At 41.8% G+C, this 12,083-nt stretch overlaps 1 protein-coding gene across 6 annotated transcripts in view; it reads right to left on the bottom strand.

Annotated features, from left to right (window-relative positions):
• Positions 1–12,083, bottom strand: part of DYM (dymeclin) — a 232,299-nt gene that overhangs the window by 208,107 nt on the left and 12,109 nt on the right. For all 6 annotated transcript variants that reach the window (XM_065662611.1, XM_065662607.1, XM_065662609.1 and 3 more), the window contains exon 3: positions 9,955–10,135. In XM_065662611.1, coding sequence (XP_065518683.1) covers positions 9,955–10,094 — 140 coding nt within the window. In that variant the 5' untranslated portion in view covers positions 10,095–10,135. The remainder of the gene's footprint in view (positions 1–9,954; positions 10,136–12,083) is intronic.

A 12,083-nucleotide genomic window follows, 5' to 3' on the forward strand; every position in this document is an offset into this window, starting at 1 on the left:
CAAACCTTTTTGAAAGGAAATGCTTCAAGATGGAGACATGAAATAAATTAAGTTTTAAGATGCCTGCAAATTTTCCCTTGTGTCAGGCTCATTTTCTGCGTCGTGAGCTGACAGCAGGGACAGCTCTTCACCTACAGCTGAAAACCCTTAGACAACTTTAGAGTATGGAGACTGGCTTTTTTTATATATATCAAATATCAGCATTCATTCCTCTCTTATAAACTGCTTTTAAGCACAAGTTTCAGAAAGAACGAACTTACACTTTCATATACACTTTAAAAACATTAGACTTGCTCTCAAAGGTGGTCTCTTGTTTCAGTGCTAAACACATGCAAGGTAATAAAAAACAAATGGCATAAAGCTAAAACACCTCGCCAGCAACTACAGACAACACCGTTGTCTAAGTCCACAAGAAACAAGGAATTTCTGCACTTCTTAAAATACTTTTACATTTGTCCATGTAGCTGCTTGTTATCAGTATGTATTCCTTCCTAAGAGCTGAGAGGCTGGGTGAATACTACACTGGGCACACAGAATCACAGAATCACAGAATCCCAAGGGTTGGAAGGGACCTAAAAAGATCATCTAGTCCAACCCCCCTGCAAGAGCAGGGTAACCTACAGTACATCACACAGGCACCAAATCAGCAGAGAGTTCTTAGGTACTGAATAGCTGTAATCCAACACAACGCGACCCACATCCTGCTACCCAAAGATGCTGGGGACTTCTGTAATATAGCCTGATTGATTACTGTAATTCCTCTAGGATTTAAACATTAAATGCAGACATTCAGTTTTTAATTACGGTTCATTCATTTTGCCCTGATTTCTAAGCAGTCAGGTTTTAACATAAAGCACTCTTACAAGGCTTTTTTTCTTCCCTTTGTTAAAAGCTACACAAAGTCCTCAAACAAATTCCAGAGTTGACCCATTTCTACAAGTTGCCAGGATCAAAAACAGTGGTAAGCCAAGCAAGACCTTCAGATCTTCAGCGAAGCTTTTAACACTTGAGTCATTCTTTTTCCTAACAGAAAAAAAAAAAGCTGACTGCTTACCAAAAAACAAAATATACAGCCCATTCCCTCTTATTCCTAAAACAAGAACACAAAATTGAATTTTGCTATACTCAAAACTAGGCAACATCATCTGCAAAACTTCAGTTCCTCCAACGGAAACACCTAGTGAGGAAGAACTACAGCAGAACACCACCCAACACACACACACTCATTAGCAGTTATACTCCTGCTACATCCCCAAGGATGGACTCATGGATAGAGTATAGTGGGAAACACAATAAATAGACCATTCCTAGCTACAGAGGGCAAAGCTTGGCAGTGGCTTTCTTGCCTTCACTTGGGTAGAAAATGGAAGTGAGGGACATGCAAAATGGCATCTGCATGTTTTTTTGTGCTGTGAGGACAGCATTAACACTCAGGCAGAAAACGCAGGAGCAAGACTCATAAAGCCAGCACAAAAGAAACGTAAGGACCAGGTACAGTACTGACTTTGCTCTACAATCCCTGTGGCGATTACATTTGGTTAATGAATGTAAGAATGGAAACTTAACACTAAAACGTCCATCTTTTCACTAATCCACAGAGCAGCCCTGGTAGTATCCAAACTATTTTTCAGTACTAACGACAAGAGCAAGCCCTGACAGACTGAAGCTCCTCCACTGCACTGATCACAGATAAAAGTTCCAATCCTCTCTGAAAACCCTCACCCAAAGAACACAAACTGCCTTGTTGCCAAACATATGTGTATGCATATACATAGATACATATTCTAGGAGCTTGCTATCTGGGATGGTGAGAAAGAAAGTCTAAAATGCAGCTAAAGTGATCCCCATCAACGTATTATATTTAACCGTAACGAAGCACCTATGAGGGGATCCAGGAGGAAATAATCTTTCAGAAAGAAAAAAAGGAAAAAGTCCCACACATGTTCCACTCTGCAATTTTACCCCTCCAGGAACAGGGAAAGTCCAAATCACACCTTTTCAGTACTGAAAGACAGCTTCTGAAAGATTTTCTGTAACATGTAAAGGTAGAAGAGAGATTCGTTATGGATGGGGGCACAAAATATCCCCTGGTCTACGACAACTGGTAGCATAATCTCAAGAAGAACAAGATTATCAGTTTCTAGTATTAAACAAGCAGCAAGGCAAGTAAACCCTTCCTGCTGTGTTGCAGCACTGCTGAGCACCACTGGGAGAAACCCACGTACCTCAGCAACATCCAGTAAGCCCTGCCATTGAACGGGACACGTGGCAGCAAACACCAGCTTCAGGCTAACAATCTTTAATATTGCGATCACAGTGACCTGGGTGAGCTTGTACATGTAATCCTATATTTCAGCTGGCACAACCTGAACTAAACCACCTACCTGCTCTGGGACAAGTAATACATATCCTGATCGTATTTACCAGTTCTAAAATTTTCCGAGACGCAAGTAAAAGGTATGACCTTGTTTGGGGATTCAAACAGATTGTGAGCAGAGGGGACACACACTAAGGATTCAAAGTATACCTAACCACATAGACTTCACTGGCTTATTTAGATCCAAGCAAACACGTGAGGGGCAGGAGTGCTTCTCACACATTTTAGGAAAAAAATCATAATTCCTGACTCATCCTGTGATCTGGTTTCCAGCATTTTCAAATTCTTTCAAGAAAGCAAGAAATTATTTTGGTGGTTTTTTTTTTTTTTATGGTGAGGGTAGGCCCACAGATTTCAGCAAAACTAATTAATACCAAAATTTGCTTCCTGACAGCACAGAATCTCTTCAAAGAAAATCCTTACCTTGTTTTATTTTCAAGGTGACATCAGGCATCACACATCAGCTGCAGAAGTAAAGAGTAATCAAGGGTAAACCCCTTCTGTAGGAAAGGGGACAGTGAAACCACTGAACTTACATCACATAGTAAGGACTCTGTACCAGGTAGGGCAGAGAACTTCAATTAAGATCAAACGTGCACACTCAAATATTGCTCCTTTGATACTAGAAGCATCTTTCTTCCTGATAAAAAAGTTCAATCTCTCACACCTGTACTGTCATTTAAATGCCATTTGGGAACTCAGTGCACACAGCCCCACCAAAACATATGGGAATAATAACAGAAACCAAAGCTACCTCTTTTTATTTCTAGAACCATAGACTGGTTTGGGTTGGGAGGGACCTTCAAGTTCCAACTCCCTGCTACAGGCATGGACACCTTCCACTAAAGCAGCTTGCTTCAAGCCCCTATGTCCAACCTGGCCTTGAACACTGCCAGGGATGGGGCAGCCACAGCTTCTCTGGGCACCCTGTGCCAGCGCCTCAGCACCCTCACAGGGAAGAGCTTCTGCCTAAGAGCTCATCTCAGCCTCCCCTCGGGCAGGTTCAAGCCATTCCCCTTGGCCTGGCCCTACAGGCCCTTGTCCCAAGCCCCTCTCCAGGTTTCCTGCAGCCCCTTTAGGCACTGGAGCTGCTCTCAGGTCTCCCCTTCAGGAGCCTTCTCTTCTCCCGACTGACCAAGCCCAGCTCTCTCAGCCTGTCTTCATGCCCAACAAGGAAGAGTGAAAATTTTGGGTTATTTATCATATGTACAGACAGTGATTATTAACTAAGTAAAATGTAATATTGGAACAGTATTTAGACTGTCTTGTTGCAATTGCTCTCAATCATTTCACAATTGATCTCACATAATTTTTTTCTTTTTAATTTTGTTGAGATTTAATCACTTTGTATTTGTGGTTACTGATCACAGCACATTCAGTTTCTTCATCACAATTTTAATTTTCTGTAAAGAAAGTATGTTTTCAGTAAAACGTGAGGAAGAAAGGTAATTTAAGTAGTCTATTGCACAAAAAAATATAAAGAGTCATCTTCTTCACTGACTGCAGATTTTTATTTCTGGCTTCACAGTAACAGAAAGCTTGATTCTGCGGTTAACTATTCCAGTTTATACCATAAAAAAACTGTAACTTCCCAAAAGAAGAGGGGGAAAAAAATAAAACACAAAGAAGGAGAAAAATAAAATCAGTGGAGTTATTTTAGAGTAGTTGAATTCAGTTGCCTTACTTTAAATTTACTAACTGTGGACTAATCAGTCTACAGACTTCAGCAAACCTGTAACCCATAAATGACAAACAAAGCTGCTTCCTGACAGCAGTCACTTGTGAAGAACATGGTTTTCTCTGCTTTTATGTTAAAGGTATCACAATACAGGTTTCAAAGCATCAGTGACTACTGCTAGAGTGTCACAACATGGCAAGAGAAAGTATTCTACATAGAAACTGAAATGACAAACATACCTAAACCATGCCACCCTTAGTATGGTAAGAATAAGACTCAAACCTTAAGAATAAGGCCCAGAAAACTAATTCCCCATAAAAGAGAAGAAAAAAAAACCCAAAGGAATGTTTTTTTTCCTCTCAGCACAGCTTTTTTCTTTGCCATTGAATATAAAACTTAAGAATCAGCCCATTCAGTAAATCCATACTGTGGCAGTTCTGACTTTAAGGGACTAGTTGGAGGAAAGATGTCCGAGAACATAAAGCTGTATATAATTTATTGTACCAATTTTAAAATTGTATATTAAGGCAACATAAAAGTTCCTCATTTTTATGTCTTCCCATTAAAGGCTTATGCCCACTGTTCTTAAACCAGCAGCTCATTAACAACTCCAGGGAAGGAACAAAGTGGAATAGTAAATATTATAATAGCACATGATTTTCAGCAAGTTCTGTGTTAGTTAACTCTGGTTTAAGTTTTCCACCAGGAAAGAACTGTAACTAACACCACCACTAAGGAGGATGTGGATTCTTGGTAGCAACTCACTGGAGAGTCAGACAAACAAAAAGGTCTGCCTAAACGGATTGCTAAGACTCCAAAGTAAACCCCACAGCTTTTGCTCATAAGAACCAAAAAAATCATCTAGAAAAGCTGTATTTTATTTTTCCAATATCCAAACACTACTCAGATTGATAAGTCAGCCACCTGAAGTGTACGAAGTGGCAGATTTAAGAGATTTTATAGAATTTTAATGCGGTTCCCATGAATCTGTTCTGTGCAACAAATAACCATAAAGAAAAGAACTGTGAATTTAGACCACCAAGTATTTCCTAATGGATGAGACCATAAATTTCTCAGCAGACACATCTGTAGCCCAAGAGGGTTTTACCTTCTCAGCATCCACAACCTGCTTTACAGAACAGAGTATCACAATACGCCTTCTACAATGAAAAGCATTAGGCAACTCAAAACTGAATTGCTGATAGCTTTTCCTTATACTATCACTTGTGCATATATATATATATATATATGTATATTACTTATCTCTTATGACTCCTAAATTGTGTAAGACTTCAGTGGCTTTATCTGCCAAACACCAGAGACTGGCTCTGGCTGTTACCATCACTCATGCAAGGGGAGTCACAGGCAGTGAGCAGGGATTCGCTGTCAGCTCATTTCTAACTGCTGATGGCTGATTCATCATCAGGGTTTGTGAATGCACAGACCAGAACTACACCCACTTAATATTCTGTCTTACTATGTGCTTAACTACTAAGAAAATCAACATTAGGAGAGGAAGAACAAACAGCCCAGAAAAGCAGAATATTACAGCCAGCTCTGCTTTGATCACGCACTTTCACGTTCATTTTTGGATGGAACAGCAGGTTTAAACAATCCCACGTTTTAACCCAACAGTCTGCTGTGCCCCAAAAATCAATCTCTCATTGTGCCAGGATTGTTTTGTGGTGCCATGCTATGAATCATTCTAGAGAATTAACTTGGCTGAAAAAATATACACTTCTTTTTGCTCTGTTGTTTTTCAGACAGATTAGTTTCTTATTAAACCCACAGCAGACCTGAATAAATACTGGAAGGGACAGTGAAAGGGCAGGAGTGCCCTGAATCAGTGCTGCTGACAGAGACACAGCAACTTCACAGTTAGTAGCACTGGTATTTGGCAAACTTCATTCCCCCCTGCAAACTACCTTGTGTTCTTCACAGAAACAGATGAAAAAGCTAACTGGACTGAAAAAAATAAATCTACTAAAGAAGATGTGGCTGAGTAAATGAGTAATAGTTAAGAACTATACATGGAACCACAGAGATTAACACATATGATCAGATATGGATGGGGAGACAAAGCAAAGAGAGAGAACCAGGCTGATGAGAAATGGATAAGCACAGGAAGAGAAGAACCAAACTGAAAGGCAAAAGTGATAAAAGCAAAATGACAAAGAAAGAAATATGAAGCGCTGAGAAAAGCGAAGCATAACAAAATGAGGACAGACATTAGAGCAAGAAAAGCAGTGCCATTAAAAATGCCATCAGATACGTTATCACACTTTCATCCTTCTCACATTAGAAAACCAGTAATTCACCAACTACCAAACCAAGGCCCTGGGCTTCTGATTTTGGGGGTTAAAAGACTACTGCTCCTCAGAAGATCCAATTCAGTCTGGCAGCCTGAAATGTCTTCCTTTGGCAGCTGTACCTTGGACTAATTCCGAACAGCTTCTGTCAAGCAAAGAACTATCCACACATTCAAAAGTGAGAAAGCATGCACTGGAGAGTGTTAGAAATCTCACACTGATTCACACTGATCACACTTACACACTGATTCAGGCTTCCCCTCAATATATCACAAGTACCCTTTCACCTTCCTTTCAGATACCAATTCCTTGCCATGGGCAAGGTTACCTGACAGCAAGGTGAACCTGTTGGGCATCAGTTGCTGAAAGGATGCAATCTACCCTAGCCCCACCACCTCCCAAATATTACTGAGTTTTCAATGGGGTTTTTTTGTTGCTGGTTTCTTTCTCTGCTACTGTGCATTTTCCTACTACCTTCCGACAGAATCCTAGAATAGTTTGGGTTGGAAAGGACTGGAAGATCATCCAGTTCCAACCCCCCTGCCATGGGCAGAGATACCTCACACTAAACCATGTCACCCAAGGCTTTGTCCAGCCCAGCCTTGAGCACTAACAGGGATGGAGCATTTACCACTTCTCTGGGCAACCTATTCCAGTGCCTCACCACCCTCACAGGAAAGAACTTCTTCCTTATATCTAACCTGAACTTGCCCTGTTTCAGTTTAAACCCATTTCCCCTTGTCCTGTCACTACAGTCCCTGATGAAGAGTCCCTCTCTGGCATCCTTGTAGGCCCCCTTCAGATACTGGAAGGCTGCTCTGAGTATGTTTTTCTCCTCCTCTTTCCCTATAGTACTGCCATATGTAGAACAGAAGTATGTCCAAAGCAGCATCCAGAGAATACAAACCTCTTCTCCCTGGGGATAAGATCAGTCTCCTCTTTGCAAAAGTCTGAGGAAGCTGGATAGATCTTTCATTCTTGAGTATCACCAATTACCTCCAGGAAAACAACACACAACATTTATACGATTCCCAATAACATTTGCCAACAGTCCCTAATTTTGCAACACACAACTAAAAAAGGTGTAATTTGAAAACAGAATAAAACTTTAAAAATCTGTCCTGTTTGATAGTGAAAACCAGCTCCTTTCCACAACAGTCACAAACTGCCACCTTGCTGCTGTCAGAAGTGTGACCTGCACTCAAGCCTCATTAAAAAAACCCCAAAAAAACAGAATTAAATTGAAATCTTGTGAAATATCAATCTCGAAAATGAACATTGACCTCTATTGTTCTGTCGCTGCAGGCAAGGTTAGCTGATTTAAACAATGGCTGAGGGCGCTGTGCAGCCAACATCACCCGGCATCATTTGTCAAATGGTTCTTTCAGGTAGATGCAACTTAATGGAAAATTTCTGTTTCCTTCCAATTAAGCGGCACAAAAAATATGCCTCGCAAAATAATTCTAACTGCTAGGTAACAGCACCATCTGGTGGTCAGACAATTAAACATGCTTTTGGATCCGTTTTTGTTTGCTTTGGGGTTTTTGGTATTGGTGGGGTTTTTGCGGGGTGATGGGACAGTTTTGGGTTTTTTTTTTATGTAAAACTACTCTGCATTGGATCTGACTCCATGAGGTAAGCACAAAAAAGCTGTAAAGCAAGCTAGGAAAAATTACTTTGGTGGGTGAGAGAAGAGCAGAACAACCAAAAGGAATTGCTGAGGGTTTATATATAGCTATTTCCCCCTGAAAACAAAACAAAACTATATAGCACTATATGGCTTCTTGGAATATTTTCCATCTTCACAGACTCATCATATTGTCCTAGAATGGTTTGGGTTGGAGGAGATCTTAAAGCTCATCCAGTTCCAACCGTCTGCCACAGGAGGGATACCTTCCAAGTCATGTTGCGCCAAGGCCTGCCTTGAACACTGCCAGGGATGGGGCAGCCACAGCTTCTCTGCCACCCTGTACCAGCGCCTCAGCACCCTCACAGTAAATTCTGCTCATTATGGGTATGCTGTAATTAGTTCTTATGTCTTCAGGGCTCCTGGAGAACTGCTCCCTCAAACACCAACAGTTACATACTGCCCCCTACCAGCATCACAACCCCTTCACAACACTGCACCTTCCTGCTGATAGCCTGCTATTCTCTCCATGCAGAAGCCAAAATCCTTCCTCCTCCTCAGTCTTTACAAAAATAACACCTAGTATGTGCCTCCCGGCTGTTTACCTTAACCATTTTCCCTCCCAGTTGTGTGAACTTTCACTTACTCACAGCCACTCAGAAGAAGACAACGGATTATCTACCTGATCTGTGTTAGAAAGATAAATGTGGTTCTTTCTTTGCCTTTCAGAAGGTCCTTTGCAGAAGATAGAGCACAGAGGCAAGTCAGATAACATGCAAGCTATACCTCACTAGAAATAGTATTCCATTCAATCATTAATTTACGTTCAAGGTTTGAGACCTCATGAATCTGCACTAGTTTTTCACCTTCTGAATAAAAAAACCAAAACCCTAACAAACCAACCTTCGGCATTTTCACAAGACCTCTGTTTAACAACAAAAATAATCACAGAATCATAAATAATAAACAAAAGATAACAATAAAATTTGCCAAACACCTCTCAAACATATGTCAAATTTCTTAAAGACTGGAAGTGTTCCCCATTTTAGCACTCACACATTGTGGCCTATTTAAACCTACTACACAAATGTGTTCAGCTGTAGTCTGCTGTGACTGTATGAAAAAGCTAGGTCCTCTGCAAGGAAATACTGCTAATAAAACAGGGTAAATAAGACATTCACTTGATAGAAAAGTGTCAGATGATACTGTAAACTAAAAAACAGTTTAAGTACTATTTAGAAGTACTAAGTAACACCAGACCGTGCTTTTAAGACCGATAATCACCTACCAGGCCAATGAATTTAGCCATGGACTTGGGTTAACATAAATCACAAGGACTTATACTCTGCATTTCTGGAGATATGCTATGGATCCTCTCAAAAAATATTAGTTCTGTTTATACCTACACCACTTGCTAGAGTGAAAAGACATGCAGAACTTGAATTTCAAAAATTTAGAAAATACAAAAGACTTGGAGACAAGTTCCAAGCTTCTTTTTAAAATGTAAGAGAGAAGGGGGAAAAAAGGCATACAGACTAAGAAACTTAACAGATAACATACAGTTAAGACATGCAAGATGTAGAATTCACTGTAAATTGAGAGGAAACATCACACTTCATTAACTCCAGAGAATTCCTCAAAGAAAGATAAAAGCAAGGACCCCAAAACAACCAAAAATAACCCACCAAAAGAAAAAAGCCGCCCCCAACACTACAGACCCTACTTCTGATCTTTCCTAGCTACCAGGAGCGTGAACAGCAATTACAGCTATTACAAAGAAAGGCACCCACAGGAATGGAAGAGGTGGTGGAAAGAGTTAGAAACAACTGTCCATTTTACCTAGGCATTTATAGCTCCCTACCTAAAGCAGGAATAATTAACATAACCCATTCATTTACTATCAGACTTCTCACTTCTATAAATATATTATCAAAGTTCAGTTCCTCAACAAGCACGCTCTTACCTGTTTGTTGGAGTGGTAAAGCTAAAAGACAGCAGCTGATTCCAGAACGGGTCATTCTCAGAGATGGGCTCTGCTCCTGATAACTTTTTTAAGTACTCATTTTCTGGAAGCTCACTGATGCTGCTGCTGTTTGCTCCCATCTTCTTTGCTTGGCAAAAGGGTTTCTAAATCTTCATTTCTTCTAAAAAATAAAATAAAATAAAAAGAGAGAAACATTTAAGGTCTTGAGTACAAATACAGAAAATACAAACCCAGAATCAGTAAAGCTTTAGTTCACAACCTTGAACAACTACTGAAATGTAGAAAATAGGCATACAGGAAGATATTATTAAAAAGATTTTTTTTCAAAGAACTTGGGACAATAACACCTCCAGCCAAGGAAACTAAAAGTTACTGTACTACATACACGTCTGGAAGGCAGAGGCAAGGACTGTGAGAATGAAGACCTTGGGCCCACTGTGGGAGAGGATCTGGTTTGAGACCATCTTAAAAACCTGAATGCACACAAGTCCGTGGGACCTGATGGAATCCATCCGCGGGTCCTGAAGGAGCTGGCGAATGAAGTTGCTGAGCCACTGGCCATCATATTTGAAAAATCATGGCAGTCAGGTGAAGTTCCCGACGACTGGAAAAAGGAAAATATAACCCCCATTTTCAGGAAGGGGAAAATGGAAGACCCGGGGAATTACAGACCAGTCAGTCTCACCTCTGTGCCTGGTAAAATCTCAGAGCACATTCTCCTGGAAGGCATGCTAAGGCACATGAAAAACAACAAGGTGCTTGGTGACAGCCAGCATGGCTTCACTAAGGGGAAATCCTGCCTGACCAATCTGGTGGCCTTCTATGATGGGGCTACAGAACTGATGGACAAGGGTAGAGCAGTTGATATCATCTACCTGGACTTGTGCAAAGCGTTTGACACTGTCCCACACATAGAATCATAGAATAGTTAGGGTTGGAAAGGACCTCAAGATCATCCAGTTCCAACCCCCCTGCCATGGACAGGGACACCTCACACTAAACCATCCAACACAAGGCTTCATCCAACCTGGCCTTCAACACCGCCAGGGATGGAGCACTCACAACCTCCCTGGGCAACCCATTCCAGTGCCTCACCACCCTAACAGGAAAGAATTTCCTCCTTATATCCAATCTAAACTTCCCCTGTTTAAGTTTTAACCCATTACCCCTTGTCCTGTCACTACAGTCCCTGTCTCTAAATTGGAGAGACATCAATTTGATAGCTGGACCACTCGGCGGATAAAGAACTGGCTGGAGGACCACACACAAAGAGTTGTGGTCAGTGGCTCAATGTCCGGCTGGAGACCGGTAATGAGTGGTGTCCCTCAGGGATTGGGGTTGGGACTGAACTTGTTCAACGTCTTTGTTGGTGACATGGACAGTGGGATTGAGTGCGCCCTCAGCAAGTTTGCCGATGACACCGAGCTGTGTGGTCTGGTTGATACGCTGCAGGGAAGGGATGCCATCCAGAGGGACCTTGACACGCTTGTGAGGTGGGCTGATGCCAACCTTATGAAGTTTAATCATGACAAGTGCAAGATCCTACACCTGGATTGGAGCAATCCCAGGCACAGCTACAGGTTGGGCAGAGAAGAGATTCAGAGCAGCCCAAGGAGAAGGACTTGGGGGTGCTGGTCGATGAGAAAATGAACATGAGCCGGCTGCAGTGTGCGCTCGCAGCCCAGAAAGCAACCGTATCCTGGGCTGCATCAAAAGGAGCGTGACCAGCAGGTCGAAGGAGGTGATCCTGCCCCTCTGCTCTGCTCTTGTGAGACCTCACCTGGAGCATTGTGTGCAGTTCTGGTGTCCTCAACATAAAAAGGACATGGAACTGTTGGAACAAGTCCAGAGGAGGGCCACGAGGATGATCAGGGGACTGGAGCACCTCCCGTATGAAGACAGGCTGAGGAAGTTGGGGCTGTTCAGCCTGGAGAAAGAGAAGGCTGCAAGGAGACCTCAGAGCAGCCTTCTAGTATCTGAAGGGGGCCTATAGGGATGCTGGGGAGGGACTCTTCGTCAGGGACTGTAGTGACAGGACAAGGGGTAACGGGTTAAAACTTAAACAGGGGAAGTTTAGATTGGATCTAAGGAGGAAATTCTTTCCTGTT

This window comes from Lathamus discolor, chromosome Z (assembly GCF_037157495.1).
Source record: "Lathamus discolor isolate bLatDis1 chromosome Z, bLatDis1.hap1, whole genome shotgun sequence".
NCBI classification, from domain to species: domain Eukaryota; kingdom Metazoa; phylum Chordata; class Aves; order Psittaciformes; family Psittacidae; genus Lathamus; species Lathamus discolor.